The sequence below is a fragment of the Anabrus simplex genome, chromosome 2, assembly GCF_040414725.1.
Source record: "Anabrus simplex isolate iqAnaSimp1 chromosome 2, ASM4041472v1, whole genome shotgun sequence".
Taxonomy (NCBI): Eukaryota; Metazoa; Arthropoda; class Insecta; order Orthoptera; family Tettigoniidae; genus Anabrus; species Anabrus simplex.
The window spans coordinates 335,169,594-335,187,753 of NC_090266.1; the positions used below are offsets into that span (position 1 = coordinate 335,169,594).

The following is an 18,160-nucleotide window of genomic DNA, read 5'->3' on the forward strand; positions in this document are numbered from 1 at the left end:
CCATTACCTTGCAGGGTTCCATACTGCTTTCCACATCCATTCTGTAGTGGTCATATTTCCTAACCTGTTGTTTATGTTTTGTAGTGCATCGCTTCTGCTGAACCTTAAGTTTTGTTACTGTGTTTACTGTGTTCATAAGTTTATTATTACTATTATTATTATGCCATTTGTGTAATCAAGCAGTTAACAGTTACAAATAGTATAGAATGTTTACATGTACAATTTATAGCTCTTTATAGCCTAGAAGTCATGTGTTTGCTGCACAAAATTTTAGGTTATCACATATGGCCATATTATAACTGATATAGAATTCAGGAAATCTGTAAGAAAGTAATGGGTATTCTGAAGATGTTTCAATGATCTGTAGTAAATAACGTAATATCAGAACAAGTACACAAAAAAAGGTTGAGTCTGCCTGCAGACCAATGAGGGTGGATAAACTTCAGGTTAGGGAAACTAGAAGTATATGGATATGATCAACAACCAACTAGCAAAACTAAATAAATGGAGAAATAATAATGCAGTGACAGATCGACCCTGTCAGCTCAGGACTGGGCTAAATGTAGAGAGAAAAAAAAAACACACACACACTTGCTGGTTCAGTGGCGAGATAATTAACAGATCAAAACAACCAGTTTCTAGAACACTTACCTCAAAAATATTGAAATCAACAGCTTGAACATGTGTTTTTGATGATATAGTACGTGCTGTATTGGGATCCCAAACAACAATATCTGCATCAGAACCAACAGCAATACAACCCTGTTGACAAAGACATATTTTAAAAACAGGAACTACAAGAGCCACTTGTTCATTTACTCAAATATAGAAAGGAAGGAGGTTGGTTAACAACACATATTAAAATAAATAAAATGACAGGTCAGAGAGAGAGAGAGAGATAACTTACATAACTCATAACTTAAAGCCATGTTCTTAAGTACAGTACAAACAAATACAGGGTCTTAATGTTAAAGTTGTGTAAGGTAGGTGCAATGTTAGTCACATGGTGACCTTTACCACATGCAGCCACAGCAGCCTCAGGCTGAAGAGGTGATTTAATGTTACAATGGCAAATCAAAAAATAAGTTACACTTCCAAGTTATGGCCATTTATGAAATCACCTACACATAGGCAACACGGCTATGACAGCATACAATGTTAAGTTCTCTTTTCCACATAGTCCACAAGAGACTGTAAACATTTCTCGGAATGGTCAACCAACCTTTCGATTGTCCAGCCCCACGGTGTAGGGGACAACGCGTCCGCCTGTCACCCGGCGGCCCCGGGTTCGATTCCCGGCCAGATCAGGGGGTCTAATTGTAAATGATAAATATCCCCGGCCTGGGGACTGGGTGTTTGTGTCGTCCTTAACTTTCCTTTCCTCGCATTCAATACTCTACACTTCCGCAGGAATCGAAAAGTTGGTTGACCGTTCCGAGAAATGTTTACAGTCTCTTGGGGACTATGTGAAAGAGGGAGCTTACAGTGTATATTGTCATAGCTGTGTTGCCTATGTGTAGGTGGTTTCATAAACGGCCATAACTTGGAAGTCTAACTTACTTTTTGATTCACCCTTGTAATATGTGAAACTCATAAATTAAGTCACCTTATTGACTTTGGCAAAAGATCAGTGTCATTGCCATCACCTTAGTGTTAATACATGTATTTTGGCAGTGTAGTTTCTGTATGATTGTTTACAGTAAGTAAACTTGTGTCTCGTACCAAGGTGGTGCAGCTCTTTTCAAGAACACCCCCAATGGAAGTGAGCTGCATGTACCGTTTTAACCACATGACATATCCTTTTCAGATTAAGAAAAATTTGTAACTCCATTTTGTGACATAAATAATAGGGTAAGACTATGAAAAGTGCAATTCATTTAACCGAAGCCTCTCAATAAGTTGCATGAAAAAAAATTAAAAAATTGTTGAATTTAATATGTGTAACATTTTGCAATGTTTTATGCTCTCATGAAAATTTTACCAAAATGTAATTACGAGGTTTTGTCACTAACCCGGCAATATAATTATATATGCAATAATACCAATCATGTTCCTAACCTTTCTAGGATATATGTTAAATATTTTTGCAGCATTTGTACTTGTAACAGCCACAAAGCGAGTTGGATCCATCTTGCCAGAATGAACACCTTTTTCCCAAATTACAGACATCCTATCTTCAACACCATTCACACCATTAGGTATTTTGGAAAAGTTTCCTTGGCCAAGAGCTTTCTGACTGGAATTGAAAGTGCAGTGGTCACTGCCAGTCACTTGCAGGCCATCCCTGAAAATATAACATGACAAAATTACTTCACTAACCTAACTTTTGTGAAAAAGCACTAGTTAATATTTATGTGTAAGTCTCCACAGACATTTCACAAAGCAATACAGATAACAAAGGTGATGGAGAAGTGGTTTCTTCACAATGCCAAAGAAAAAAATGAGTCACCACAGACATGAAAGGAATATTAAAATACTACTAGGACAGCTTCCACTCTATAAATTTGCAATTTCTAAGTTTATCTTCAGCATTTCACAAATTTCCTTAATAATAATAATAATAATAATAATAATAATAATAATAATAATAATAATAATAATAATAATAATAATAATCATCATATGTTTTATTTACTCTGGCAAATTTAAGGATGTACTCCCTTTCTTACACTTAACTAGTCTTAACCCATTCCGCTGTGGGCCTGAATATCCTTAACAAATGTTCTGGACTGGGCATTTCTTAGGGTTTGAAAAAGATTATCTCTCTGTACCTGTAGGAGATATGTGCTTGTTTGAGCATCTAGTTTATAAAAATGTTTGTTTCACGTCAGCTATCACTGGAGAGTTTAAAATTGTTTATATATTATACCATATTTTGCGAATGAAAGATAAGTCTGACGGTTTATTAAGTAAGTACAGTTTTCTGAAATACTGTTATATTTTCCCTAGATTGATCATGTAAAATGTGCATTGCAATTACAAAACAACAACAATAATGAAAATGATATAAAATAATAACTGTTCCAATTATAATAACAGTAATAACAACAACGAAAATGGGAGCTCTTATGAAATTTTATTTATATATTTTTATGTGACATTACTGGCTCGGAAGGTGATGTTGGCGAAGATGATATTGAAGGCATGTAATTGTAATTTTATTCACAAATGGAAATATTGACATTCAAATAGGAATTCGAAACAACATCTTGCATTTCATTATGATTGGAATTCATTTTACAGTTTACCGCATGTTCCCGCACGTTTCATAACTGCGTGAATACGTAAGAATATCTACATATTAGTAAAGTTTTCTGTTTTTTTAGATGTGAGGGATTACGATTACATAAAATATAAAAAATATAACTTCTATCAAGCACTTGCTTGTCGCGAAACGCCATGTTTTAGAGCACATTGAGTGACAACACCTACTAATGCACACTCGTCAATTATATTATTAATTCTCTGACTTAGACAATTCGCCATCTGTTGAAATACTCTCGTAAATAACACATGAAGAAACACGATGTAGTCGGCAGAATGTGTACATAGCTCGTTCTCGAATTTTAGCGAATTATCAAACCTTACTACGGGCTATGCTCGCAAAGCGGTGTGAACGTAATTTTGGCTGCTCGCAGTTAGACCGGAAAGAGTTAACCTAGAACACTTAATAACTACTGATGACAATAATAACAGTAATAGTATTAATAAAAGTAATCACACGTAAATAACAAATATCATCTATATAATACACATCATACATAGAGTACATTAAACATATACGAATAATGAGTACTATAACTACTGCTTAAGAGAAAGTTTAGAAAATATATACATTTCTACACTATACCAAGATATCGCTTTCAATTGAGAGGTGAAGAGGATTGGTAAGAAGATGATCTGTGAAAGGAAGAGGGAAATAATGATGAAGAGGCAGTAGGAGGAGGTGTTTTCAGGTCATAACTTGATGATTCATGCATGTTTACCAAGTATTTCGACACAGGCATATTTAAAAGATTAGCTGCTCTATATGCTTCTGACGTCCACTGGTAAAGAGATTCCATTGTTGGGCTGCAGTAACGGTGGATGATTTAGTGTAGATAGCTGTTCTGTGTACAGGAAGGGATAAACACGTGGTGCTGCAGGATTGGGTATTTTTGTTATGGTCTGTGGAGAGGAGCTTGATGCAATCACGGAGATAGGCTGGTTGAGAAATTTTAAGAATATTATGCAAAAAGCAAAAAGTATGAAGTGTGCGTCATTCTTGCAGGTGAAGCCACTCGAGCCATGTGTAAGACAGTGTGACATGGTCAGCGTAACTAAGTCCACAGATAAATCTTACACAAGCATTCTGAGCACACTAATTTCCTTCCCCAGTCCACTCCTAGGTTGTTGTAAACTGTATCGCAATAATCAAAATGAGGTAATGCAAGTGATTCAACAAGAATTTTCTTTAGTTTAAAAGTGATGAATATGAATTTACTGACGAGGGAACATAGACAATGGTTAAGTCTCCCATCGCGATGAAACTTGGAAAACACAGTGAGGTACACGTAAAAGCGATGTCTGTATCAATTTTGGGTGCCGACATTCATTAGGTCGTTAACTAAGGGGCCTAAAATTTGCGAAATTTCAAGTTCCGCGCGAACAGAGATTAATACCTGCTGGCCAATGCTAAGCCTGTCTCGTGCCACACCTCTGCACCGCCTCTCCTCACCCCTCCTTCTGGTTCCCGCTGCACGTTTCCCTTCTCCCTGCGCCAACCCGTCTCTTAGCTGTTGAAGGGGACTGGTGCTACACTTGCATACTCTTTCAGCCTTCCTCATCGCTCTCCTTTGTAATTCCCACATTGTATTTGTCAGTTTATTTTTTCTGAAATGTTTATGAAAATGTCTGCGACGGTTCCTTAAGCGTAATGTCGTTGATCGTGTCAAAAATTATTTTCATCTTCAAGCAAATCACGGAAGCCACAGTAAAGAAGGTTTACCTAGTATTTCGGGAGGTGCAGCTTTATGACGCGACTGAGGTCGAGTGTTAAGCAGTCAACTGTTTTTAGATAGGTTTTGACGCTCATGAGGTGATGTCAATCTGCGTGACGTAGGCCATAATAATGTAGATGGAAGCATGGTATTTTGTACTGCATGTGGAATTTTAGGTTTTAGTTTTCAGCACCAGATAATTTTTGACACGCTCAACAACATTACACTTAAGTAATCGTCACAAATGTTTTCATAAATATTTCAGAAAAGTAAACTGACAAATACAATGTGAAAATTACAAAGGAGAGCTATGAGGGAAGGCTGATAGAGCACGCAAATTGTAGCACCAGTCCCGTTCAGCAGCTAAGCAGACGGACAAGCACGGGGTGAAGGGAAATGTGCGGCGGGGAACCAGAAGGATGGCAGAAGGGATGAGGTGTAGAGGTGTGGCACGAGGCAGGCTTAGCATTGGCCAGCAGCTATTCATCTCTGTTCGCGTGGAACTTGAAATGTCGCAACTTTTAAGCCCGTTAGTTAATGCCCTTATGAATGTCGGCACACAAAATTGATGCCGACATCTTTTTTACGTGTATCTCAATGTGTTTTCCAAGTTTCAGCACAATCGGAGATTTGACCATTGCTGATCTTCCCCTGTGAGACAGTGTAGCATTCCGTATACTTATTCTAGACACAGATATAATTTGGACAGACCGGGACAGATGTTCGTCAAATATTAAGGTTTCTTACATTTTGGCTATACTGTATGGGAGTAACACTTATGGACAACTGTGGTAATGCTGTTCGATTGAGTTTGCAAAATAATTGAGGGTAACCAATAATTATTGCCTGGGATTTTAATGGGTTTAATTTTAAACCGTGATTTTTGGCCCATATATCTATGGTCATCAAGTCTTCATTCAGATGAAGTGTTTCGGAGTGTAGGTTTTCGGGTTTGCTGTGTGTATGTATATCTGTAAGTCATCTGCACATAAGTGGTATTTACAGTGCTTTAATCTGGAAGCTATGCCATTTATATATAAAGAGAAAAATAGGGGGCCCAGTACAGATCCTTGTATTCCTACATCAATTGTACGCCAATTTGAATATTAAGGGAACTGTTATGATTGTATGTATTATATTACTCTGAATACCAGGCCTAAGTATTCTAATCAAAATTAACATTTCCATATGGTTAATATAAACATGAAAGAAAGACATTTTTTTCTCAAAAACGCAATACTTAAATATTATTTACAAAAATGGCAATATTGCTTCAATAATATAACTTTTGTGAAAAGCCCTAGTTAATATTTTTGTGTAAGTTTGCACAGACATTTCACAAAACAATACAGATAAAACAAAGCTGATGCAGATAAGTAAGTATTAAATTATTTAAAGTTAATAAATTATGTCATTCTGTAGCAAAATTTATTATCTGAGGCTGAACATAAGAAACAAAGGTTCTTATTACACAGCCTAATTACAATACAAAAAAAGATGAATTTCTTATAAGGAAATAATTTATAATTATATAATTTTGGTGCATAATTTATGATTATTTCTATTTAAAACTCATATTACAATATCCAAACTGAAAAACGTAAAGGATAAAAATCTCCCAACGGAGGTTTTTTTCTTTCTCCCCTCTTTCCTTTTTTTAAAATACAGTAATTAGCCCTCTGCATTTATACCTACAACTACTCGGTAAACAATGAAATTTAAACGCATTTGATGCTGTGGAATTTAGGTATGTATGCTAGTAGTCCTCTATTTCCTTATCAATTGAGCTGACACAACCAAAATGACCTTACATCAATCATGTTGACATAGGCAGATTAAACTGCTCAAATCAAAATGCTCGTCTGTGGTAGACAGGCTATACGATCATGATCATCATCATAGCCAGCTCTGAGGATCAGAGGTAGTATGTCGGGATCTGGATCCCAAAATCACAGGTACAGTAGTAGAACTCCAACTATCCAAACCAGTTATATGGATTGCCACTTTGAGAAGAAAAAAAGAAATCCAAAAAACTGGCTTTTAAAAAAGTTTTCCTGCAAACAATGAATATTCAGTATTCACGTGCCGTGTTTGGCCCTCCTACTGCAAAGCAAGTGTAGCAATAGTGCACACATGGGCAATGATTCAGCCAGTCTCAAATTGTCTGCCACAATCAGTGTGGTCTTGGCATTTAGGTGTGTCGAACCAATTTGATGCTACGTTCCATCTTCCGTGTTCAGTTTGGTTTTGTGAGGGTGCAGTGCTTTTTGTTACCGAGAAGTATGGTTTCTAAAAGGAAACATGTTTTATTGTCGGCAGACAAAGTAAAAGTCATTGCCAGCCGGCTGATGTTAGCAGGCAGTCAACGGCAAAGAGAGGCAGTAAAGATTCTAAAGAGACCAGCGGGGAAGCGAGGACTTGTTAGCATTCATTTACATAATCAAAATTCTTAAATTTTACTAAATACACTATTCCATTTCTTTCTTCCCTTTTCTTTCTAGATTCCCATAACCTCTAATATCACCAGAGTTATATAATTCAGGATTTCTGTATTGAGCTACAGTTTTCAATCCAGTAGTTTCCTCTGCTTTTTAGTTCACTTTCCACAAGGAACATACTGTACTAGGAATGCCTATGGCCTGGCACATCACTTTTATAAGTCATTATTTATTAAAGGACTGCTCAGCTTTAGCATTTAAAACAGCTGTACGGACGAAAGTTCTCAACTCCGCTGATTGCTGTAGGAGTGAGAGAGACAGCGCGAGCGGGGAACAGGCTGAGTGACGTAATTGTCACATGTTCTCGACCCTCCCCTATGGAATAGTCTGGATATATTTTCGTAACTTTTGAATGGCTTGTGTTACAGAAATATGAGCTACACCAGCATGAAGCCCGCATTTTGAAATGGTAATAGCCGAAATTTGAAGTCAATCTGTTCAGTAACTTCAAAGATATTAAGGTAGAAAGTTCACCGTACGAGACCACTTTTCCATCGCTTGAAGCAGCGAGCCAGCCCACAACGGGTATATAAGGTCAACGACTCGCCGTGTACACTCAGTTGAAATCTACAACTCAACCATGGAAGGCGATAATGCTGTTGTATCGCGCTACGCGAAGTCAAAGTGAAAACTGTGTTGAAATACTTAGAAGTTTGTCATACAAGACCGCGATACTTAGAAATTTCAATTGCGTCGTGGACTTGTGAATATTTCAAGGTGCCTCTAAGTTGAACTTTGTGTTATAAAACCTAGGAATTTTCTACAGAGTTGTGAACTTGTGAATTTGAAGGTGCATTTAGGTTGAATTTAATACAAGTGCTAGACTTGTCAATTTCTATCGTGTTGTGGACTTGACTGTTCTCAATGTGCATTCGAACTCTGTCACTATCAAGTACAACATTATGGACATTGAAAGGACTGTGTGTGATAATTTAAACTTATGATTGTTGACGTATTTATGAATTTTGAGACGTTTCAATGTGTGTTTCATCTCTGAATATGACTTTGAACTGTTCAATGTCTTACGATAGTCAAACACTCAACGATTACTGTAGTAAGATCGAACGTGGACAATTTTTCACGTATTTAATGAATATTTGAACAGTGTTATTAGAAAAGAGACTGAACCTTAAGGACATTTTATGTCGTTTATAGGATTTGTGGACTCTATTATGGCTAACCTACACAGAAAATCTACTTAGGAAGTGTGTTCTAGAATTTCAGAGACTGTTGAATACGTCATGTATGAACTGAATTTACACATGATTTTCCATTAACTGTGATCTTAACCTTCATTCTGAAATTATTATTATTATTATTATTATTATTATTATTACTACTACATGTCTTAAATGCCATGAACTGTGCCTAGTGTTAAAATCTCGCGCTACATGAACTGTGCATTTAGCAACTGTGCATTAAAACTCCGGTGACTTAAGAACTGAGATCATTTTTACTGTAAATATTTCAAATAGAGACCTGTGTTACAGACTGTGCTTAAAGACTGCATTATTTTTGTTACGTTTACTACTGCATTGCAGAGTGCAAGTATGAACTGTGCTTTCAAACTCATGTAATTTCAAAGTGCAACACTAGTCACTCTTAACAGACAGTGCTACGTTATGTATTACCATGTCAACTGAACTTTCCCGTGTGTCCATTATCTCTGACAACACTGGAAAGTGTTGAAACCTCATATTTCTTCAAACATCAAATTCAACGTGGGACAGGCTACATCGTTGGAGGAGACGCGTGGTACATCAAGGGATGATACGTGGTACGTCGAGGGAGTTTGAACGGAGTACGCCGCTGTTGGTGCTGAGTTCGACCTCATGCTGATCATTGTGGGAGTTCCAGTTACCGATCTGCAGAGCCGCATTTCATCTGTCCCTGTTTGCTGTACTCAGGTGATATGAGTGCACTTTACAATTTTTCTGTTGTGAATAATCTCAACATATTGCTGACTCATTACAAAGGCACTTGATCAACCACAATTCATGAGTGCTACGTTAGTCAAGTGCAAGTGCCTAATTCATTAAAAGAAATTTATCATGTGAATTTCAATTCTACAACCTAGATAGACTGCAGGAAGTAAATTAGATAAACTGTATGTCTATTTATGACAACAAATCAGTTTAAAAAGACTTTAGGATTTTCTGAAGCAAGTGTGTTTTTTGAAATCATATTGAATCTATTTCAACTTAAATAGACTTTAGGATTTCACAGAAGTGATTTACAAGATTCAATATTTAATTTGAACTTTTGAAACTTTAGTCAATTGATGAATTAATATAAACTTCAGGTTTTCATGAGAAGGTTCATGATAAAAGTATTTATTTTGAAACATTTAATTTTGAATTTATGAGTGGAGACTTAATTGGACTTTAGGATAAACCTATATGAATTGTAGGGTTTATTTAAGTGAAGTTATTAAGAATAATAATTAATTTGGACATTTTCAAACGTCAAGAGAATATATTCGACAAAGTGTTATATTTTGTTCAACTTTACCAGCATTTAAGAATTCTGGAATTTAATTTTAATTTGAACATGTTCATGGAAGAATATATTTTCACGGCAGTCTCTAGTGTTTAAATGCAAAATAGAAGCAGGGTGATTTTTATTCAAATCTTGAATAAACTTATCAGAAAATTTTATACCATCTATTATTCGCCCTGCGAAGCTTCCTTCTCTGTACCGGCCCCAAAAGTACCGCAAACTACCTGAGATCCTTCCCATGCTCACGAGCCCAACAACTTTTCCTGGCACAATACACATAGTTTTTAAAGCTATTAATTGCCTACAAGCAGATTATTACAATAAAAAGACAGTGTGTTTCTTCTTCTTCTTTTATTATTTTGTCTGCCAATGAGAAAACAACATGTTTCCTTTTAGAACCCATACTGCTTGGTAACAAAAAGCACTACACCCTCACAAAACAAAAAAAGAACATGGAAGAAGAAGAAGAAGAAGAAGAAGAAGAAACAACTACCATGGAACATTAAGTGCTTTTTAAACCTTCAATTCATTACATGCGTCTTTAATTCATTGTGTATCATGTCAATTTATGTTATTAAGCTGAAGATGTTTTTTAATAGGAAACATGTCCTTTATTTATTTTTTATTGCTATTTGCTTTACGTTGCAGCAACACAGATAGGTCTTATGGTGACTATGGGAGGGGAAAGGCCTAGGAATGGGAAGGAAGCGGCCATGGCCTTAATTAAGGTACAGCCCCAGCATTTGCCTGATGTGAAAATGGGAAACCACAGAAAACCATCTTCAGGGTTGCCGACAGTGGGGTTCGAACACACTATCTCTCGGATGCGAGCTCACAGCTGCGCGCTCCTAACCGCACGGCCAACTCGCCTGGTGAAACATGTCCTTATGATGAAGTGTCATCTATGACAGTATAATAAATTACTGTACATGCACTGAAAGGTGGAAAGTTCTTGACTTTAATTAGATAGCATTAAACATTCATTATCATTGTACAGTTCCAGTTTCCCGAGTACTGTTAATGAGCCTCTTCCACTTCTTCCTGTCCATATACAACTTGTCATGGAGAACATCATCCACTCTCCATCCTCTGGTAACTAGATCAACCTTGATCATGTCCATCCATTGGGTAGCTCTTCCTGCAGGTCTTTTCCCTTCCACCTGTCTTTCCAAATTTATTCTGTCTGTTCTTGTAACCTCCATCCTCATCACATGCCTGTACCACCGTAGTCTGGATGTGCCGCTTCAGTCTAATAGGGATGTCTTTATTCCAGCTTCTTTTCTCGCCTCCTCATTTCATAACTTGTCCATTTTGGTCTTCTGGATGGTAGATCTAAGTAATTTCACCCCTGATTCTTGTAGTCTTGATGAATGTCTTTTTGTAGATAGCATCAATGCGGATACCTAATAATGAAGCTTATCAGGTTTTAGATTTAAGTTGCAAGAAGCTATCTGCAGTGCCAAAAGCTGCAGAAAACCTTATTGAAAAAATTATAAATAAAATATTGTGACCCTGAATATTTATATAATGCAAATGAGACAGGCCTTCCTGGTCATGAGGTTAGTAAAGACTGCATAACTCTGCTAAATTGTGCTAATTCTACCGGAAACCACAAAATACCACTTCTGTTGACAGGAAAACTGTAAAACCTCAAAAATGTGAAAAACCTTCCTCTCTTTTACAGTCAATCCACGGCCTGGACAACTGCTGCTCTGTTTATCGAATGATATGACAAAATTTTCATACCAGAAGTACAAATATATCAAAAGTCCCTTGGAAAAGAAGGTAGTAAGCTGGTGTTAATCATTAATAATGCACACACACACCCACTCCACAGAAAATCTTCTTGAAAGAGAAAATGGACGTTTCCAAACACTGTTCCTGCTGCCATATGTAAGAAGTTTGGTGCAACTTTTGACAGATGAAGAAGGGATTGTGGCTCATCACATAAAAATTAATTTAAAACACTGCTCTTACATGGTGGAAGAAGCATGGAGTTTGCTGAATTCAACCACATTAAAAAGAGCTTTGAATAAATTGAAAGGCATTTCAACTGAGGAGGAGGTACAAAAAGAGAAACATACAAAAAAACAGAAAAAGGAAGAAGAAAGCAGGAGGAAGCATAGCCGAATGGCTGGCGTGTGGTTCTTCGGACCCTGGATTCCATCAGCTAGTGGGGCATTTATGTGCTTGACACAGCCCTACAACTGATGGAGCGGTAGCTTGAGTGTGACCATCTACAGCTACTCACCATCAAGTGGATGCAAAACTTAGCTGCATGGAAATGGGTTCAGACAGCAAAACAACTGACTTTTTCAAGCAGTAATAGTGTTATTTTTTTCTTTTCTTCTTTTCTTTTTTCTATTTTTACAATCTGCTCAACATTGCACCGACAAAGATACTGTAGGTCTTAAGGAAATGATGGGATAGAAAAGGACAAGGACTAAGAGTGGGAAGGAAGTGGCTATGGCCTTATGGTACAGCCCCAGCCAGCATTTGCTTGGTGTCAAAATGAGAAACCACAGAAATCTTCAGGGCTAATAAGAAGTTATTTAATACAGTATGTACAGTAACAGAGGAAAAAAAAAAAAAAAAAAAAAAAACCCCACACCACACATTGCTCTTGTAGTCATTAAATTAATACATTATAAGCAAATTTTGTTTCTTATTCCCTAAGAAATAACCTTTTTTCCCATGTAAATTACCCAGTTCTGGATATTTGAATGTCCAGATTGAGTCTTGCCCCAAATAATCCAGATAATTGGCATTCCACTGCAATTATATTAATGAAAGGTGGAAAATAGTCCATTCAACACTGTGTCATATAATGATAGCACATAAAAGATGTCCAGCAACACATTCATTGGTTACCTGACAAAATTAATTCAAACATAGTAATACTCCAGTAATGGAATTCTGATTTCTCTGTCGTCTGGTAGAGTAAAATGGAACGTCAAAATAGACGTTGCAGGCAGCCTAAACACTATCAAATACATAAAAGATACACTGGCTGAATAGTTAAAACTTTTATCATTCTCAGTACAGAGGTTTTAAAAGACTGATACGATACAAAAAGGTAATGTACTAAGATTACATCACCAGTCCCACGGTCTAGGGATGGCGTGCCTGTCACTCACCCTGAGGCCCTGCGTTCAATTCCCAGCCAGGCCACAGGTTATTACCTGGATCTGAGGGCTGGTTCGAGGTCCACTCAGCCTATGCGATTACAATCATGGAGCTATCTGGCAGCGAGGTAGCGGCCATGGTCTAGAAAGCCAAGACTAACAGTCGAGAGGATTTGTCACACTGAACATGTGTTATCTTGTCATCCGCAGGCCTTCTGGCTAAGCAGCGGTCATTTGGCAGGCCAAGGCCCATTGAAGTTTTTGTGCCATGGGGTTTGGTTTTGTTTTACTAACATCAATACACTATCAAAGGGTAGAGAAAGGTCCACATATTCAATACCATTAGTTTGTATAGTGTCCTATATAATTGCAACTAGTTTTGAGCCCATATACACTGGGTCATCTTCAGCCACGATCCAATTGGAAAAACCATATGCTCACATACAACCAACAATAAATTAAACAATCTGGTATGTCTCAATTTACAGGATGGTTCACTCAAAGTGGGGCCAGCCAGCCGTGGGACCCATCTTTGACACAGCTTACGATATCCAAGGTCCTCATGAACAATGGCGAACTCACTGCCATATGACATGTTCAGCTGCGTCACGATTTCTCTCAGTTTAATGCACCGGTTGTCTAATGATCGCATTCACACTGTTGACCTTTGCACGGGTCCTGGATGTTGCAGGCCAGCCTTTGTGATGGTTGTCCGTGATATCCCTGCGTCCGGCTTCGAATTGCTGACACCACTTTACAACACCTTGCCGGAAAATGGCCCACTCCCCATACACAGCACGAATTTCATGATGAATGTCTGTGCAATTCTTTGGCCCATAAGAATCAGATTGTCGCAAGCACCCCATATTTGGAGTGAACGTCCAGTTGACGTGCCATTGCATTTGGCCGCTATTCACACAATACTAGACGAGACACCACAGCGACCTGCCTAACAGACGTCTGGACAGTGTCTGTCCCTTTCTCCGCTGTGCCCACGTTTGCGACACACAGCACGCTGCTGCGGCGCGTTAGTGCAACTAACCTTTTGATCCACCTACGTATTTCGGTTGCCCTACAGGAATCAACATCTATATCAGCAGGAGTATATCGTATGATGGCAGGGGATGGAGGAGGGATGTGTGAGGAAAGGCGGGTGGGAGGTGGGTAAGTAGGTTTGAACTGACTGGCGGACTTAACGTGTCTTTTTTTTCCGTTTATATGTTGCGTATATAGGAATGATTCTATCAAATGGAATTTTAGGTTTTTCATTTATTTCATTAATATTATGGTTAGGGTTAAAGTACTGTTCTAAATGAATGTAACAGTTCTCCAATATGTTGAGCATGGTGCCCTTCTTATCCATTTTCAATATGCTTAAATCTTGGTCAATTGATGTAAAATTATGTTTTAAGTCTGTCATGTGTTGTGCCATGGCAGAGAAACGAGTGTATCCTGAAGCATTGACATGTTTCATGTCCGCCATGTCAACTGGCAGTGGGCCCGACCTGGAACCGTATAGACCCACCCTTTACGCTTCAACTGCGCCAATCACTAGCAGCACTTAAGTGCTAGGCCAGCCCCACTCGCTTCCGCTCGCGGTCCCGTAGCAGAGGAGTATGGAAATGACTCCACAATTAATCTGGAGTGTTCCATCTCGCGATGTTCCTGGATCCATCAAGCATCCAGACGATTCTAGAAGAGCCAGCACAGGTATATAAGAGAGGAACGACCTGCCCGGAGTCAGTGAGAGTTAGACTGAGTTAGAAGTTGGTGTGGTTCAGTCGTGAGCGACTGCCAGTGTAGTGAAGTATGTGAACTGCCGTGATTATCGGACTAGTGTGCTACAGTGCAGACTGTCGGCGAAGGAGAGAACGTGTAGCCGAGCAACGCGGGACCTTGTGTGCGAGTGTAAAACTGTGTAGTGTGAGAACAAGTGAGAAACGAAGGGAGGGAGAGAGCGCGCGAACTGCGTAAGTGTGTGTTATGAGCAAAAGTTGTGTGTAGTCCTGTGTAGTTTAGTCCCTAGCTAAAAAATCTTAGTATTGAAGCAACCAGTCGTGTTAATTGATCCTACTACCCTGCCAACTCGTTACAGTATGTACATTCACAGCTATTGCATTGTGGTGTGTAGACACCTGATTGAGAAAATTGATTCGTTTGATTGATAGTACGTGTATTAAAGAAATTGTTATTAGTTTTAAAAGCTATTTGTTGGTTATGTTTGTTGAAAATATTAGTCATTTGGTATATATTTATATTATTGAACGTGAAGGAGGATTAAGTTTTTTTTTGTCTATTGATTCTCTGTTTAAAGTAGAAATTTGATGTTTTAGTTGTGTTGATGATTTTATTGATAAATTGTGCATTATACTTGTTTGATTTAGCTATTGATCATATAACATTTACTTCATTTTGAAGGGGACAGTGAATGCTCTATTTACCATAATATAGTATGCTGCTTTTTTACGGGATTGCAGATGGAGAGAATCATTATGGATTGTACTAACCATTTGAGTTGGTTTCCTAAAAATACCATAAGATAGCCGGTTGGGATGTCTAGAAATACTTCAATCTAAATAATTTAGATTCTGTTGGTATTCAGATTGTAGTGTAAAACTGATACGCGGATCTAGAGCATTTAAACTGTATGGGGTATAGGCCGCATTTCCAAGGTCTTGATTTAATATAGCCACATCACCATCAACGTAGCGCAGTAGCTGATATTAAGGAATACGGGTTCATTTAAGATCTTTGTTAAGATACGTATTCCAGCAATGTTTAATACCTTATCTGTCAACAAGAACCTAGACATTTTCACATTGTTTCCGTCCTTCTGTCATGATATTTACCATATAACTTAATTTTCCTTCTTGTTCTTTCCTGTTTCTACTCCTGTATTTACTGTAAATGTATTTTCCTTTGTTAATGTTGTTGCTTATGTAAATATGTATTGTATAGGATTCTACAGTTTTTATTGTGTATATTTCTGCCCTTAGTAATGTGACGTTTCATTGTTCTGAGAGCAATTACGTGCATGCGATTACCGATAATAAAATTAAACAGTACGCATAAGATGTTAAAACATGAAGGAAATATGGAATTACACGGAACAGTAATGACCAGAATCCTTGCGGCCATGAGTGAGACAAAGTAATGGTCGAATTGTTAACGCCAACACTTAGAAAAATAAAAATTGAATTGAATGCACATTGAAAGAAAAAGCGCACGCAAGTTAGATGCAAGAAGAGCAATTGAAAAGGAAATGCATTAAGGTTATAACATCAACTAAAGAAGAAAGAGATATTGTACACATATAGGTGTAAAATATGTATAATTTGAATATTAACAGTAAAATAATTTCATTGAATATGAAAAACACGGCAAGACTCACCTAGCCAAATCATAAGAAGAGGGCATTGAACAGGCCTTCGCTTATAAGAAGGAAGATTAGACTAGAATACACAATTTTAGCTAAACAAATACAACTAGCAATTACAACTGAAATAAATATGTAAAGCTAAGCAGACATACTGGTAGTCTGCATAGAATTTTAAAAAACATAAATATCTATCTACGCAGATACTTAAGACCATTATCATACAAGAAGGCTTTGCATCTGTCAATATGTTTTCACTAATCTCTTCTATGATTTCTTATTTCCCCGACTGCGCAAGACGTATGTCGTGGACCTGTAAAGAAGAATGTGGGGGAGCTGTCCAGAGGAAACCCAGCCGATTTGATGGACAAAGCAGAGCTCAATTCCCAAGAAAATCCCGATGACTGATGGCGGAACAACGAGGCTGACCAATGCAACTGATGGCTAAACAGAATTAACGCAATCCCGGCAGGCAGAGAATAAGATAAGTTTCAGAGTAATATCAACTGAATTCCATAGTTTTCATGCATTGTAGATTGTTTGTATTTTGATTATCATGTGATAGATCGTTTACATCTTTGAGACATATCGATCTAAGCTATTTTCTCGCGAGTGACTCAATAGTGTGTCGTTTTAAGGAAGGAATTAGGCAGTCTTCTTAAGAAAATAAGATCATATCCAATTAGGGAAGAGACTATATTATATGATAGTGTGATTTCTACGATATCAATCAGTTATAGTATATGATGCCATAACATGTATGAAAAATTTTAAGAATAGAATGCCATAGGAAGTTAGGGGAAATGTAATTTATCGTATTTAACGAATAAATGGGTGAGATAAGGTTAGATATGAATATACAGATAGACGGAAGACATGTTTATTTTGAAAATGTAAATATTGATCCAGAGATTGATTTATTTTAAAGATGAAGAGAATTTCTGCATCAATGTGGGTTATATAAGATGAATATTGAAATGTGTTACATTACATATGAAGTGAAATATGAGAAGAGAGATATGAGATGATGTTATATGAAGATAGGAAGGAATGAATTAACTGAGAAAAGATGTTAATGCTGTGAAGATATAATTGAAATTAATGAAATATGAGAAGAGAAAGGATAAAATATTGGCACAGACAAGGATCATTAATATTTATTGAAGCAATAAAGATGTTTCGTTGGTAGATTTTTTTTCCTAGTTGATTTACGTCGCACCGACACAGATAGGTCTTATGGCGACGATGGGACAGGGAAGGGCTGGGAGTGGGAAGGAAGCGGCCGTGGCCTTAATTAAGGTACAGCCCCAGCATTTGCCTGGTGTGAACATGGGAAACCACGGAAAACCATTTTCAGGGCTGCCGCGTTGGTAGATAATCCATATCGCATAATAAATGGCAGCATAATACAATACTTATGAATAATATGGCAGGAATTGATCATCAAAATAAACCCTAACATGCATGATTATTCGTTTAAATGAATACTTCAACATTAGATACCTACTTATAGGTTGCATTAGATAGTATATCAAGTATGGCAGGCATTTATTGGCATGTATAGTCATTAATACTCTCTTTTAGTCCAACCCTTCGTAAGGGTACACGCGACAATCCTTTTCGTGATCTTCCTCCAGGAGTCTCTGCTTTAGGCATGGTGACTTGCTTGCTGTAAGCTCATCC

At 37.5% G+C, this 18,160-nt stretch overlaps 1 protein-coding gene across 5 annotated transcripts in view; it reads right to left on the reverse strand.

Moving 5' to 3' along the window:
- The window catches only part of CRMP (Collapsin Response Mediator Protein), a 486,710-nt gene that overhangs the window by 85,893 nt on the left and 382,657 nt on the right, over window positions 1-18,160 (reverse strand). For all 5 annotated transcript variants that reach the window (XM_067140710.2, XM_067140711.2, XM_067140709.2 and 2 more), the window contains 2 exons: window positions 2,059-2,284; window positions 652-762 (listed from right to left, as the gene is read on the reverse strand). In XM_067140710.2, the coding sequence (XP_066996811.1) occupies window positions 652-762; window positions 2,059-2,284 (337 nt within the window). The remainder of the gene's footprint in view (window positions 1-651; window positions 763-2,058; window positions 2,285-18,160) is intronic.